This window comes from Dipteris shenzhenensis, chromosome 15 (assembly GCF_047967505.1).
Source record: "Dipteris shenzhenensis isolate YYH24624 ecotype China chromosome 15, Dip_SZ_1.0, whole genome shotgun sequence".
NCBI classification, from domain to species: Eukaryota; Viridiplantae; Streptophyta; class Polypodiopsida; order Gleicheniales; family Dipteridaceae; genus Dipteris; species Dipteris shenzhenensis.
The window spans coordinates 22,078,667-22,095,103 of record NC_141610.1 but is presented as its reverse complement, the minus strand read 5'-3'; the positions used below and the strand labels follow the sequence as shown (position 1 = coordinate 22,095,103).

General features: G+C 50.1%; 1 protein-coding gene across 6 annotated transcripts in view; it reads left to right on the top strand.

Moving 5' to 3' along the window:
* LOC147893537 (metal tolerance protein 4-like) overlaps positions 1-16,437 on the top strand; it is a 148,075-nt gene that overhangs the window by 54,427 nt on the left and 77,211 nt on the right. For 4 of the 6 annotated variants that reach the window (XM_087385689.1, XM_087385688.1, XM_087385690.1 and 1 more), the window contains one exon: positions 11,948-12,149. In XM_087385689.1, coding sequence (XP_087241815.1) covers positions 11,948-12,149 — 202 coding nt within the window. The remainder of the gene's footprint in view (positions 1-11,947; positions 12,150-16,437) is intronic. The other 2 variants (XM_087385692.1, XM_087385691.1) reach the window with 1 other exon arrangement.

The window sequence follows — 16,437 nt, the reverse complement described above, 5'->3', positions numbered from 1 at the left end:
GTGTGCTGCACATATTATTGCCTCCATCCAAAATCTGTGGTGGTCTTTTCCCCTAGTCATGCATCTGGCAATTTCCATCAGCAGAGACCTATTTTTTCCTCTTACCAACACCATTTTGCTGAGGTGTATATGGAGTTGTGCACTGATGCTTTATGCCTCTCTCCTTCAAGGAAGATTTGAAGGCATCTGACATATACTCCCCTCCTTTGCCTATTCTCAGAGTTTGCACTTTGCACCTGTCTCATTCTCAACCATAGCAACGAATTGCTTGAAGCATTGAAACACATCTGAATTTTCTCTAAGGGATAAACCCATTAGAATCGGGACAAATCATCTTTGAAGGTCACAAAATACAAATGCTGTCCCAAAGATGGTGTCCTTGTGGAACCACATACATAATTGTGTATGAGCTGCAATTTTCTTTCAGTTCTAGCAAATCCATGCCTTGGAAAGATTTCGTGGGCATCCTTTCCAAAATGCACCCTTTCGCAGACATATCTTGGAGTCTCCAAAGAAGGCATACAGACGTTTGAAATGGCGTCTGAAACGTTTCAGCTTGGTCTGGAATGCGACGTGCACCTCCACTGCTTTCTTTTGCTTTTCTATCTGAGTTTGGGCCTCCACTTCCAGCTTTTGCACTTTTGTACTCTTCAGCCTCATACTCTTGCACTCTTGAGGGTTTTCCAGCTCTCCTTGAGCCCCATTCACTCCTTTGAAGTTCTTTCACTCCTGCAGGCTGCTTCAGGCCTCCTTCATCTGGTCAAAACTTTGTCTATATAGCTAGACAAGAGAGCAACCCGAAGAAGGTTTATGCCAGAGGGTCTTAGCCCTCCTTCAAAGCTCAACCTCCACTCCTTCAGCCCACTCTTTCAGCCATCTTTCAGCCCTCTTTCAACCCTCCTTCAGCTCCCTCTTTCAGCCCTCTCTTTCAGGCTTCAGCCCTCTCTTTCATTCTATGTTTATGCACTATGTCTCTTTCAGGTATGTATCATGCACTATGTTTGAAGTTACAAGACAAATAAGACTCTGGCAAAGTGTTTAGAGTAGTGCTTTTCATTTGCATTATCTCCCTACTGAGGAATAGTAGGAGTATATTGCATCTGCTGGGGGTGCCTCGTTACTTGTGAAATAGGCCCATAGACTCTTAGCACTTAACAGATTCTTCACCATAAAACGGCACAGGGAACAAACAGGGAATAATTGGTTCGATCCAAAACCGCAACACAGCTCCTAGGTTCAGATTCAGATTCTGAGCCACCTTCAAAGATGAATGCACAAAGAACCACCCTCAAAATTCACTTGCTGTGAATCATGTTGCACCAACAAAAATTCACTGCCCCACAAGCCAATGCACAATTTTCATTGAATTCTGACTGTACTGAACTGATTTCTCAGTAAGCCCAGGCAGAAACATATTCAACCTTTGTGAGGGCAGAAAGTACAAATCGAAATAGTACTTAGTCTGAATGCACCTCCCTCAGGCAAAACTGAACTGCAGGAGGTCCAACCAGCAAAGGAATGGTTCTAGAACTGAGACAACTTTACTGCAACAGAGAAAATCCTTAAGAACATGTCACGGGGACGTGAATTTATGAACCATGACTAACTTTGGCTTATGGGACTAGCCCAGGGGAAGCGACACTTCCCAGAAGTCCCTAGGTGCACACACTAGGCCTACATGCTAGGGGCAAGGCAAGGTTTAGAGGAGTCTAAAGGTTAGGCCCAAGAGCAACCAATGTTTCATTGGTTAGAAGGGTTAGGATTTTAATGTGAGGGGCAAACCAATGTTTCATTGGTTTTGCAAACCACGTGGCAGCCCCTCATGCACACCTACCCCCTTCCTCTCCTTCCAAGGCTAAGGTATGGGATGTTTCTCTTCTGGCTTCCTTCATGCATTTCACGATTGCCTTCCCTCCACATTTCTTGCTGTTGCACGCATTTCGAGGCAGTCCGTACAGCTGTGCGGACTGCGGGTGCTGATCCCGAGGAGGATGTATGGTTGCTTTGCTTTGAGTGGCACACAGTTTTAGGCATATTCAAGGCTATATGGGATAGTACATTGTCATGCACGCTTCCCAAGACGGGCTGAACGGATGGAACGTTTGGTTGGCATGCAAACCAAGGTGGCTGAATTGCATTAATTGTTGGCTGTATGGAAGAGGCACGAATCCCAAGGCTGCTTGTACGGATGATTGTGTGCATCTCAAGGTAGATTGGCACTGATTTCGAGGCTGATGTATGGCTGTTTTTTGCTTGTTGTTTGAGGTGCACACTTCCCTAGGTGGATCTTGCAAGCTGCGTTGATCTCTTCCTCCTCCTCCTGCCCGTGATCCTTCTGCTCTCTCTCTCTCTCTCTCTCTCTCTCTCTCTCTCTCTCTCTCTCTCTCTCTGTTTTCAGCCCGTTCTCTCCCTTCTGCTCTCTTCCCTAGCTGCCCATTGCTCCTGCTAGCCCGTGAAGAAGTGGTGCAGCCGGTCTAGAATAGAGAGAGGTCCACCAAAAGCCTACCAATCCCAAACAGAGGTGGCCAGTCAGCAAAAGGCCAAAACCGCATCTGCGACTGTCTGGTTGATGAAAACGTTATTGGACAGAAAAGTTCTTTGCGACGATGAAGTTGAAGTTCTTTGCGACAGAAATGAGCTGATGCAGGCAGGTGTGGGGGAGCAAGTGGCGGCCTACTTTGATACCAAATGTTAGAAAGGGGGGGGGGGGATGAGGAGTGAAGCAAAACAGCTGATATTGCAAATAGGGTAGAACTCACACGCTTAGAGTTATGTACCCTCACACGTAAAATAAAAAACTCTAACTAGCCATGACTAGCTCAAAGGGGAAAAGCCCCTAACGAGGGATAAAAGTGCTCCTTAGGTGAGAAACTAACCCGCTGCTAACATCTTCCAATATGGATAATATTCATATGGACAAGTTAAGTTAGGATTGATGCCCATTTCGATTTAGACCTTATTTGAATCTCAAGCCATCTAACAGTAAGGGCATGTATCCCATTGTATACACCCTCAGTCAGAGAGTGGCTTCATTAGGGCAATGTCATGAAAGAATAAGGAAGCTTCACCCAAGAAGATATATTATCCAAGTGTGATCCATAACATGGCCTTATATTTTCCCAACCCTAAGATGTTGGCAACTCTAGGTTAGCTCCTATATTGGGTTTGATAATGGGGCATATTTTAACAGGACATGAAAAAGTTGTAATCATTTCTTTCACATAGATAATATTCACATTCTGTAGGGCAATGTGAGCAGCGTTGCTAGGTTCTGTTGATGGTTCAGCTGAAGTCTTGATTCTGACTAACTAGGTGCTAAGAGCTAGTTGGTAATAAATAACCAATTCTTGCTGTAATTGGTGAATGAGTCGAAGAAGTGCTTTTGCAGCATTCTACATTGATTCTTGTAGAGCAGTAATTATAGCAAGAAGACATAATAAAGGGAATTCAGCAAATAAATAACAGTATGGGATATGTCAAAATCGAACATCCAATCACAATGAATAGTGAAAAGGGGAGGTTTGTGAAGCCAATAAATCCGTGTTGAAAAGCATCGTTGTGGACCAGCTATACGGGACATTGCTCAACCTAAGCATTGAGGGAGCATTGGTCAACCCAGTGTTATCTTTAAAAGTTGGCACTCACGTCGTAAAATCGCCCATTCATTTGGTATCACATGGAATAAAATAGATAACAAATGACGTAAGTGGGCAAATCACAAGGAGTCCATTGCCTATGGCTCAAAAGTATCAAAGATGGCAAAAGCTTAGCCCGATGGAAACAAGTAAAAGAAAATGAATGCAGGGGATGCAAACAGCAGACTGTCGAGAGGTAAGGAAGGGGCAATGAAATGAAAGCTTCACTTGGTGTGCCAGGGAGGCAGTGCCTAAAGAACGGGGCAGCTGCTATTTCACACTAACCTTCAAGTCCAGAAAGACTAACTGAGCGCATTGTACAATCCTGGTGGTTGACATAGGAGCCCCGAATTGAAAATATGAAGCTGATTAAGCAGTTCATGTGAGGCAACAACCACCATAACAAGAGCGGCTTCATTAAGGCATCTTGCAGCTTTGCAAAGCCAAATAGATCCATGCCTTGTCAACAGAGGTCCTCACTCAGGGACTTTAAGGAGATGCTAAAATAGGTACAAAGAGAGTGAGTACAACCAGGAAGTCAAGGTGGACAACAATAAGAATTGCATACCTGGCCTTTAAACTGAAGTCGAGATCATGAACAATGTCAGGAAGAAGGGAATAGTGAGCAGGAATGGATGTAGGGGGACAGAGGAGGGGATTATCATTCAGCATGGAGGGACTAATGCCACCCCCGGAAGTAGCCAATAGGGTGAACAGCGTAGGAGCCTATTAGGGGCCCTGAGGACTAGCAATGAGTAATGCCTGCTTGATTGGCCCAAGAACTGAGCTAAGCATTCTGAAAGTTACTGTCAGTAGGACCTGCATAGCACAACGATATAATCTTTGCTGTGAAAACATTTGGACCAAGAAGACTTAGAGAAGGAAAAGAACACTTATCATGCTGGTAGATTTTGTTTAATTCTCTCTTTTGTAATCCTGTCATGCATTACATGTGCTGGTATCAAGTTTTTTCCAAGATAAGAGCAGTGGCATAGGTAGGAGTTATGACATATGGGAACCCTTGCTAGCATGAGATCCTAGCGCTCCTGCGAGCTCCCTCCCCCTTCGCTCCCCGTCTACCCCCCCCCCCCTCGCTATCTGCGCGGCCCTCTCTCTCCCTCCGTCGGCTGCTGCCGCGCAGACAGCCATCCCCCTCTCCGCTACGCTCCCCCTCTCCGCCACTCTCCCCCTCTCTCAGCCTCGGCTCCTCCGCTGTCGCTTCCCCCCCGCTCCACTCCGCCCACCCGCCTCCCCCTCCGCTCCGCTCACCTCCCCGCTCCACTCCGCCCACCCGCCTCGACCCACCCCCCCGCTCCACTCCGCCCACCCGACTCGACCAACCCCCCCCCACTCCGCCCACCCGCCTCGACCCACCCGCTCCACTCCGCCCACCCGTCTCCCCCTCCGCTCCGCTCACCTCGCCCCTTCCCTCCGCTCCACTCCGCCCGTTCCGTTCACCGCTCCCCCCCCGCACCCCGCTCCACAACACTCACCTCTCCTCACCTCACACCACTCACCTCACCTCACCTCACCTCACCTCACCTCACCTTCCTGCCTCGACCCACCTTTTTTTTTTTTTTCACACCTTCCCGCCTCGACCCACCTCACCTCCCTTTCCCCCGCCACCCCCTTAGTCCCCGCCCACCTTCCTCCACCCTTAGTACCTTACCTCTCCCCTCCCTCTTCTTTTCCCTTCACCCGCCTCGGGAGTTCGCAGTTAGTCAAGCGATATGGCGGCTACGTGCCCGGAACCGGTGGCCCAGACGGACCCCCCCCCCAGCCTATCGCGTTACATTGACAGAGCACCAGGTCTCCTTGCTGAAGCAGGCCGCCACGGACTTCTCCCAGACATCAGTTTATGGGAGGGTCATTGGCTACTCGCCTTCACGAGCAGACATCAGGGACTGGTTGTAGTCCACCCTCTACCTCGAGGACAGTCACATTGAGGAGGTTGCACTCATGGGACGTGGCATTTCTGGCTTAAGCTCTCCTCAGCACAGGCTGCGAGCGACATAGTCAAGCGATCCCCTACTTCTGTGGGTGGGAAGATCATCCTCATGGTTCCTTGGTACAGGGGATTCAGTGTAGCGGACTTCGATTCCCGCTTTCGCATTCCTCGACACCCAGTCACCCTTATCTTCCCAGGTCTTGCAGCCGAGCTTCGCCCGATCATCAAGGACCTGGGGGCGCACTTTGGTTGGCCTATGCAGGACACTTACGTTGATGCGGCGGCAGCCCAAGGGGTGCCACTTGTCAAAGTGGCAGTCCTTGACCCATAGAGCATCCCTTCGGAGTTCGAGATAGAGATAGACACAAGTGTGGTGACGCAGCGCATTCTGGTCACTGGTCGCCCCAACCAGTGTCTGAGATGCCATGGCTTCGGGCACCAGGCGCGCTCATGTCCTCGCTTCACGGGTACAGAATCTCAGAAGATCCCCGTTCAGGCAGCTCAGGATACTCCGCTCCAGTCAGCGACATCCCCTCCCGAAAGGGAAGGCTGGATGGAAGTCAAACGAAAACGGAAGGGCAACAAGGCAGGCCCCAAAAAACCTTCCCAGCCACAGCAAGAGCCCCCTCAGATGATCCCTACTCATCAGCAGCCCGGTAAGGGGAAGGAGAAGGGAAAGGAGAAGGTCAACCAGCCTCCCCCTCATCCCTCACTCCGCCCTCCCCCACCTCCCCCCTCCTCCTCGATTCTCTTACCCCCACCCCCCCTCCAGGATCCCCCCCCGCACCAGTGGTTCCCGCTCCACCCTCTTCCTCGAGCATGATCCAGAAGGAATCCCCCCCCCCCCCTGCGCCACCTTCAGCCCCGAAGCCTGCACAGACCTCACCCTCGTCTATCCCTCCGAGCCCGACGGTGGGGATAGGCCCTTCCCCACAGGTGGCCAGCACCCCTCCCTCCGGTTCAGACTCCTCATCTTCGTCCCCAAGCCCAAGGGCTGCTCCTAGAGCTCTTCCATTGGAGTTTTACCGAGCAGGTCCTTGGGACTACTTGGATGCAGCGGGTATTGGCTCCTTTCCTGCATGCCTAGACATCAGCATCTTCTTCCTCCGCGAGGGAGCGGAGGGTAAGGTGTCCATCCTGGCTCTGTAGGATGGTCCTAGCTATTCCTTCACTATCTCCAGTGAAGGGAATGAGCAATGGACGAATGAAAATGTTTGGGAGACGATACGAGACCAGACCCAGGAGCAGGTGCAGGACTGGATTGGTAGCAGAGCAGCGGAGCTTCTTCAGCAGCAGTGGCAGGAGGGAGATGTTCGTCTGCGTTGGCGCCACAACGCCAAACGTTTCCGACTCCTGGTCATTATTAGACCGCCTCTGGAGTGGGCCTACGCGGAAGGGCTTCGCCCCTGGAGGACTTCAGAGGTTGCAGGCTTCTACAGCATTTCCTTGGCAGAGGCGTCGAGCTGGTTAGAGAGAGCTTACCACCACGGGACGAAGGGCCTTTCCCCTCTGCTGAAGGTTTTAGAGGATGGGTCCGATGATCCGGCCTCTCCTTCGAAACCTTCACAGAAGCGCCTTCGTCTCCACACAGGACATCCTCCGACCACTTCGACTTCGACCGCAAGCAGACAGCTGTTTGTGGCCCACCTTCCCTCCTCATGAGTTTACGCATTATCTCTTGGAACGTCAACGGGTTCCACTCATCAGGCACCCGTGGCCCCAGGAAGATGGTGCTCAGACAGGAGCTCCAGCCAGCTTTGGTGGGAAAGATAGATGTGCTCCTACTACAGGAACACAAGCTTTCGGCTTCACAGACTAGTATTTGTGGGAAGGTCCTCACAGGACGCTCCCACACCTACTGGGAACCTTCGATTGGCGAGCAGGGGAGAAGCGGGGGCGTCTGTATCTCCATCGACGCTTCTCTAGTTCAGCATGTGTTTGGTTCTTGCTCTTTGATCCCAGGACGTGCGCTTTGGATGGGCTTGCATATTGAGGGATCCCGCATCGGCATCCTCAATATCTACGCCCCTACTGATCTCAGACGTAGATCCGTTTTTGGGAGATCCTTGAAGACCTATTGCCAGAGATGGACTCTTGGATTGTAGGAGGGGACTTCAACAACCTTGAGACCTCAGAGGATCAGCAGGGAAGGGGCCCAGAGTTCCTCGGTATAGCTCAGGCAGAGCAGGCAGATTGGGACTCCTTCCTCTTTGCAGTGGGAGGTCGGGACAGTTGGAGGGAGCCTTCCTTTCGCAGATGGCCTGGGAGTCTGGACTTCTCTTGGGGTTACAGGAGGGAGGGAGGCAGACTCTTGGAGTGACTGGACCGTTTCTATGTCAGTGATTGGGCGCTTGGCAGAGGAGGAGAGTCAGGAGTGGTTCTAGGGACGACACTTTCAGACCATGCCCCAGTCATCCTAGTCGGCCTCTCAGTCCTCACCTCCACGTTCATGCCGGATCCCAGATTCCATCTACACCAGAGCAGCGGTTCATAGTAGGATAGTGGACCTATGGGAGCAGGAGTGGGACCCTACCAGGGATATGGCAGCACAGGTAGCTCAGGCACTTGCTGAGTCTAGCCGCATTTGCCAGCAGGAGGCGATTCAGGTCAGACAGCGGTGTTGGGCGCGGGAGAGGGGTCTCAGACGTGACCTCGCCTCGATTCAGAGGATGCAGCAGTCTTCTCCAGGCTCTGAGGAGCTCAGACAGCTGGAGGTTCGGGCCCGGGCCATGCTAGAGGAGATCACCCAGCGTCGCTCAGAGTTTTCATTTCATGCTTCCAAGTCCTTCTGGGCTAGGAAAGGCGACAGGATGTGCAGGGAGTTCTTCAGGACTCATGGACAGAGGTCAACAAGGGAACAGCTCCGTTCTCTTAGGGCGCAGGATGGTAGTGTCAGGACAGATCCAGATGAGGTCCGGGACTTGGCGACAGACTACTACAGATCCTTATTCTAGTAGGAGCCCCCAGGCCCTCGTGGTCTCATTTGCAGGGAGGAGGTGTAGAGATCTACACCGAGACTCGTGCAGCCCAGCATGAGCGATACCCTTCTCGCACCTTTCACTGTTGCGGAGATGCAGGATGCGGTGAGTGCTATTGATGGGCAGAAATGCCCAGGTGAGGATGGCCTCTCTAGAGCTTTCTTCACCACCTTTTGGGAGCAGATCCACCGGCCCTTGCTCGCAGCCTTCCAGCACATCTTCTCCAGCGGGCAGATGCCAGAGAGCCTTGCGACAGGCCTGATTTGCCTCATCCCCAAAGGGGGGGACCGCCAGGAGATCAGACAGTGGCGCCCAATCACCCTTCTCCCGACCGCCTACAAAATCCTCGCCAAGATGATCAGCTGTCGCATCCGTCCCCTGCTACACGACCTGATTCATGACACCCAAACTGGTTTTGTCCAAGATCGCAGCATCTTGGACAACATCTTCACTTTCTCAGAGGCGACAGAATGGGCCCAGCACAGTGGCCAGCACCTTGCCATACTCCTTCTCGACTTTGAGAAGGCATACGACAGGGTAGACTGGTCTTTCTTGGAAGGTACACTCGCTCGGTTCGGTTTTCTGGACGAGTGGATTAGAGGTATTGCTAGCTTTTACAGATCGGCCTCCAGTCGGGTTATCATTAGCGGCAGAATGGGGGAGAGATTCACACTCGAGCGCTCGGTGCGTCAGGGCTGTCCATTAGCGCCTTACCTCTTCCTATTTTTTGCGGAGGCCATGACACACTTCCTTCGAGCTCGCACCACTGGTCTTCGCGGGATGCGTCTCCCTATTCGAGAGGATGCTGAGCTGCTGGACTCCGATATGCAGACGACACAGCCCTATATGTGCAGGATGATGTCGAGTCATTGAAGCGAGTGAGACTGTCCCTAGAGATGTTTTGCCTTGCGGCTGGAGCGAAAATCAACTGGCATAAGTCAGTTGGTTTTCTTACGGACCTGGGAGCCAGCTCACAGTGGGGTATTTTCCTGGGGTTTCGCTGGATCCCCAGAGGACAGACGACACGTCACCTGGGATTCTAGGTAGGCCTGGACATCACACCGGCTCAGTAGTTCTTGCCGGTCCTAGCCTCCATACGACGGAAGCTTGCTTTCTGGAGCACGGCTTGGCTTTCCTTGGCAGGCAGGGCCCTTGTGGTCAACCAGGTCCTTCTTGCCACTGCTTGGTATGTAGCCTCTTGCTGGTGTTTCTCGAGGTCTTGTGTAGCCCAGCTGAGGAGACTGGTGCGGAACTTCCTATGGTCTGGCTCAGACGGTTCCGGCACCACCAGCTAGGGTCGCCTGGCAGACGGTCATTCTCCCCCAGGCAGAGGGCGGCCTCGGCATCATAGATCCAGAGCTTCAGAGTCAGGCACTTCTTGGCAAGCTAGTCATCCGTGGCTTGACCCCAGGAGGACAGACGTGGAAGCTCTTGCTACAGCATGGTCTCAGTGGGTGTACCCCCCAGTTAGGGGGTGTTTGGCAGCCTTCTATCCGATGGATCTTCACTTCAGCACCTTTGACTCAGCCCCGTTCCCCCTTCCTCCGTAGCCTCATTTCGGTCTGGAGGAAGTTGCGACACAGCCTTTCCCAGGTGCCCCCTAGCTGCCGAGAGGAGACAGACAGATAGCCCCTGATCTGGAGCAGCCAGGTGACAGATGATACAGGTCGTCAGCTTGGAGAGAGATCCCATATCCCTTGGGCGCTCTGGGAGCGTGGGCCCGCGCGCTCGTTCCGGGTTTGGAGGGACGTCTACAGTCAGCTGAGCCCAGGCGAGCTGGCAGCAGCAGTAGGTACGGCACGTGGGATCCAGGCTCGACGAGTGGAGATTGATGCTGCCATCCCTGCAGACACCAGACAGCTCTTCCCGGGAGATGAGAGGTGGCTTGGACAGTTCACTCCATGAGGCATTCCTTTGGTGGTGGCCGGCCTCTTCTCGGACTCTTCGGTACACTTCTTCTCCATCACTGATGACAGTCGCCTACAGAGCAGAAAGGCCGTGATCGACCCCCAGCTTCCCCGGCAGCGCCTTCGCATTGTAGGGCTGCAAGGGAAGACGTGGCATATAGACCCCCTGATTATGCAGGACCAGGATTGGAGACTCTGGATATGGGAGGGTTGCTCCTTGTTAGAGGTGGAGTGGGACCCAGGGGAGTGGCGTTGGCCACCATCGGAGACCTCAGAGAACCCTACCTCCTCCTTTTCTTACAGTGCACGCACGGGTCGACGAGCTCTTGGGGCTCTCCAGCGTGGGCTACCCACACAGGCACATAGATGGTATGCCCAGGGGATATCCTTGGTCTTTCTTCGCACTTTCTGGAAGACTCTTTGGGCTAGCTGGCGTCCGAGGAAGATCTCCTACTTCCTTTGGATGGTGGCACACAAGGGGCTTCCAGTTGGCAGCTGGCTGAGACAGATGGGGCAGGAGGGGCATTGCCAGATGTGTTTTCAGGAGGAGCCGTCCCTGAAGCATTGCCTTTGGAGTTGCTCGCATGCGCAGACGGTTTGGAAGGGAATCATGGGGATCTTAGCTAGGGCTACACCCGAGCTAGGACCGATTACTTGGGGAGCCGTTTGTTGGTGCAGCACTGAGCCGGGGCATCACTTGGCCTATGAGTTCTCTAGATAGGATCCCGTCTTTTTCATCACGCAGGCCACTTGGGCTTACATGGACAGCTTCCCGTGGCATTTGACAGAGATAGATGTAGGAGCGAGGCCTCGACACCCAGTTTGGGAGATCATAGGGAGCATCGCAGGCTGGCATATCTGGACTTCCAGATGCGCGCAGACTGTAGGAGCTCAGACTACTTCTACTACCCAGACCCTAGCAGATATTTGGAGCACGATTATTCACACGCTCAAGGGTCAGTGGGATCAGATCCAGGGAGAGTCCCGGGCAGGGAAGGAAAAGAGACGACGTTTCCTTTGCGACTGGGATCACCGGGAGTTATTCTTCCAGCACTCCACTCAGAGTCTTCAGTGGCATTACGCCCCTCCACCGTGGCTGTTTGTCCACTCTCCGATGATTATGCCCTAAGAGGCTTGTATTTAGCATTTTGACTTCTCGGGCTGAATCCGTTTTGTGATTACAGCCCGCTGGCCTTAAGGCCTTCTTGTACTCTCGCTTTCAAGTAATATAACTAGCACTACATTTTGTGAAAAAAAAAAAAGGAGTTATGACATATTCAGCAAAGTTATTCAGTGACTGCAGACTGGACTTCAACAATGCTAGACTGTAATTTAACAAACCAAGCTCAAAAGGTAAAATTAAATCTAAGAAGTTACAATGATTCTTACTTTCTGCTTTTTAGAGCCATACATTTGCTTTATATGCTGTATTCATCACGTGTGAGAAATATATTGTATGAACATCGTCTTTTTCTGCAGGTGTATGCCTCAGTGAGGAGCAGATCTCTGGCAATTATAGCATCTACACTTGATTCTTTATTGGATCTTCTTGCTGGTTCCATCCTCTGGTTCTCAAGGTATTCAATGATGAAGAGCTATGATGTGTATAACTTTCCGATCGGAAAGTCCAGGGTTCAGCCTGTTGCTATAGTCATCTTTGCTGCAGTTATGGCCACATTAGGTAAGGTCTCATGACTGCATGCTTTTTGTTTTGCATGACTAAAAAGTCTTATTTTTTAGGTTCCCAAGTCTTGCTGTGTTGGAATAACAGATGGAGGTTACTTGCTGTAGCCAACCTCCCGTAATAGTGGAAGAATATGCCTGGGAATCACTCAATGCATAGATCAAATCTAACTCCATCTCTGTGCACACCAGTACTACTGTTGTAACTCACAGATATGGTGCACTATCTGCCACCATCTAGTAGCTTGTGTGTTACCTAGATGTGGGCTATAAGCACTTCCATAGGCTACCTTCTACCTTGGCAGCAGAGCACCTCCAAATTGTCACCTGTGTGCTCCAAAGGAGCTTCAGTGGGCTGCTTCTCAAAGACATCTCCTTGCTGCTCTCCTTCCTGGTGAAGCTCTGCTAGATTGCTGGCCTCCCTGCTGCTCTGGATGGAGCAATGAGGTGTTCTGGATGTGATCGCTGGCCTCCCTAGTACTCTGGATGCAGCCAGCACTGAGGCACTCGATAGATGCCAAGACCCCCAGCAATGGGGCGTTTATATAGGGCAAAAGCCCTTCCAGATCTCATCGAATAGATCCACAGATGACTGGCCAACCAGTCTGTCAAATACTCAACCCAGACTATGCAGCCACCGAGTACTGTTGTACTGCCAATCTGTACTATACAGCCAACTGACCCTCTGCTCCAGCTGCCTGCTCCTGGTCTGTGCTGGCCTGCTGCAGGCATACACACGGGCCCTGAGCACCCCCAAGCATGCTGCTCCACATGCTGCTGCAGTTGCCTGCTCTTCTGCCCTCTTCTAGGGTCTGTGACATGTATAGCAGTAGTCCCATATGCTACCCAACATGGCAGACTTCTCTCTCTGATCAGCCCCTGTGGCTTCCTCTTTCTCAGCCCACGTGGCTTCTTTCAGATCCCATTCTATCCTGCTGGTACAATTCTCCCGTCTCCCATGTAGTCCTCCATGTGGGTGCTCACTGCTCATGGGCGGGGAGTTGACTAACTTCCAAGACCCCCTCTCAACGACCCACCATTCATCAATTTAGATGCTGCATCAGATCTCTAGAGAGAGAACTCCAGAACAATTGGAAGGTGTCGTTGATCTTCGGTCCTTGAACTTGCAGCTCTTATTCCTGGAGATCTAGCTCCACCAAGGTAAGCCATCCTAGAGCACAGGTACAATTCTAGTAGCACCAACCATCCATGGTACTGCCCTCCTCGATCACGAACATGCCAGCGTTCTTGAGCAATCCTGGTACCCACATGAACTGTATCCAGCTGTCCCCCTCAGAAAGGGGTCAGGACAGACTGGCTCCATCCAAGCATGCTGTACCATGCATTACTGTTTTAACCCGACATTACTTTGGCACCATCCTCAACCATGTAACACACCTGAGCAATGAGATCCTTGTGGCTGATCTACATAGATCCCCATCACCAAGTATCACTCTAGAAATCTTGGACCATAAGCTCCAAATGAGCTCCCATCTGAGTAACCCATTGGCAACAGCAAGCTCTCTTGGTCTGTTGATGTCCTGTCTTCATGGGAAAAGCGTAACTGGCTCACCCTTTCTGGTCCCATCATCCTGCAACTGGGCCTTGAAGAAATCTCTGTAGCACCTGTCCCTACCAGCAACTTAAGCTCGTCGAAGCAGTCATTACTGACCTTGATTGAAATCAAGCAGTAGGTATTGATGACTTCCCCCTTCGTCTACCAGGAAATTTTCACCCTCCATTCTCTCAATACCTGAGAATAACAAGGAAAAGACTACGCCCAATACAAGCTAGTAGAGTTTGAATGATTGCACAGAGATATACAACCATTGGGTCACTCATTTGGTTGCTTTCTTTGAAAACAAGCCAGGTGCCTCCCAGAGAGGCACCACAACATGCGTGTGGAACTGTACCCCCTACCAGCTTCCGAGAATGCAATTTGTTATCGGCAGCTATACAAACCGAAAAGGTCTCACCTTCTGTCCCCCTGGATCAATGTAAAGCTTGTATATTGAGCCACCTCCTCCTTTTCAAGTGGATTTTCTGCATATATTCCTTTGAGCATGATCCGTTCAAAGATTACACCCCTTAGTACTTCTTCCTGAATATGACCTCTTTCAAACTCGGCCACCTCATCCAAGCATTCCCACATGCTATAAAGATACCTATCATCCAAAAGTAATCCACAACCACTCCTTGTAGCCACTTTTGCACACAAGGATTGGGTACATCATGAGTAGATATAACTTCCTTGCTGCATACAAGTGTTTCTTCCTCTATTCTAGAGGCTGCATCCAACACATGTACGGCTTGAAGTGATGCTTCAATTCTTTCTCAGAATATACATGGAAGCCCTCATTCTCAACTAGTGTATCCGGGCATGACCAAGCTTATCCTCTTGAGCAACATGAGAATTCTCAACGAATTCTTGTCCATTGAAACTTTGCTTGCTAAACAACAAGGTAAACTCATCCAAGAAAGCCATCATCAAATAGTACCTAGACCACCATGCAAAGCACAAGTATCTATGTCCAAATCTGAAGCATCACATGTCGGCATTCTCCCTTCTTGATACCATCGGACCCAAGAAAGAAGCTTCTTGCACAGATTACAACATAGCTACAACCCCATGACACAAATTCAAAGAAGAACCATCTTGCACAGCGTCATCACACGTGCCAAGCACCAACCCTGCCACCATGCTCACGAGTCACCACCTTGTGGGGGCTTGCAGCACTGACCAACAGGTCAAACTTCTTCTTTCTCAAATAGGCCAACAAGACTAAAAACTGGATCACCCTCAAGAACCTCCTCCTCAAGGCACCCATCAACTCATCAAGCAGACCCAAAGGCAACAGATCATTAGGAAAAAGAAATTCCTCACCCACATAAACTTGTTCTTTTGATGTAGCATCCTCAAGCAGGTCTTTATAGTCAACCAGCTTCAAGAGATGCAGTGTCATCTTGCTCGTGATCCTCAAGCTCTTCCCATGCTTTCATTTTGTGCTTGTTCACTTTGATTCTCTTCACTAAAGCGCTTGTCAGAAGTCTTCAACTTGATTGAAGTTCAAAGGGAAATGCATTATACCGTGTTTGTGCATTAGTCATCAAATCCTTGGCCCAGATATATACCCTTGTTGTAAACAGCATGAATATGCTCTATGGATCATGCAAAGTTCATTTCACATCAACTACCTAGGCTCAGTGTAAAGTTCATAACTTAGGGTACTGTCTGCATTAGAACTTCTTCTAAATCACCCAAATTAGTGGTCAAACCTGCTTAGGAGCATGTGACACGCGGTCAAATAGACGAATTAGCAATGCTTCTTGGACTGCATAATAGATAGCATTAGGGCCTTTGACTGTTTCTTCCAATAATGCTTCCATCAAGGCATATGAATAAGCATAAAAGTGCATGGAAATCTCTGACAAGGCCCTCAAAACATAGCTTTAAAAACACGCTAAAAAACAGCCCACCAAAGAGACATCTTCTGCGTTTCCTCTATCTGTATCCAATTATTATGTATATCAAACCTACCTTGCACAAGTTAACATCTTCTGCAATTCTTCTATCTGTATCCAACTTGCAATTCTTATGTATCACATTCTTCCATCAAACCTACCCAAATTTCTAAAACTTAAACCATTCTCCCATCCAAAAGCTTATAGGGAACATTTCATCATTTCCCCAGGAATTCTCGTACATGAATGCCAAACTTGTATCCCATAACTATTAATCTTGCAAACTTTCCTCATGGGAAACTCCCTCGCTGAAGGAACAAATGGAGAAAGGTTGTGAACACAAGTGAGCAAGAAGTGGTCACACAGAAACTCCAATAGAGTGCTCAATGAAAATGAAGTACAAGTACTTGGTATATATAGTGCCCAAGTACTACACACCAAAATAGACTAAGTTCTAGTCTATCCTACACCACCATATCATTGTATGTGTCTACAAATCCCCCCTCAATGATATGGCTGAAGCACTCTGGAATGATCTCAAAAGTAGTTGCTGTACCTAAAGTATCATGGTTGCACAAATTCATCCATGTGTGGATATAGCAACCTATGGGAGTACAAAAGAAACAATGTCATTTTACAACCCCCCTTGACATTGTTTGAATGTCTCTGATCCCCAAACCATGTCGATGACGTGTGAAAAGAGGTGCTGATACGCTATCTGCCATATTGTTCCTAGTGGAACAATAGATAAGGTCAATGAAGCCATTTGAAATACAATCTCGTATGTAGTGATGATGATTTTCAATGTGCTTCATGTGAGCATG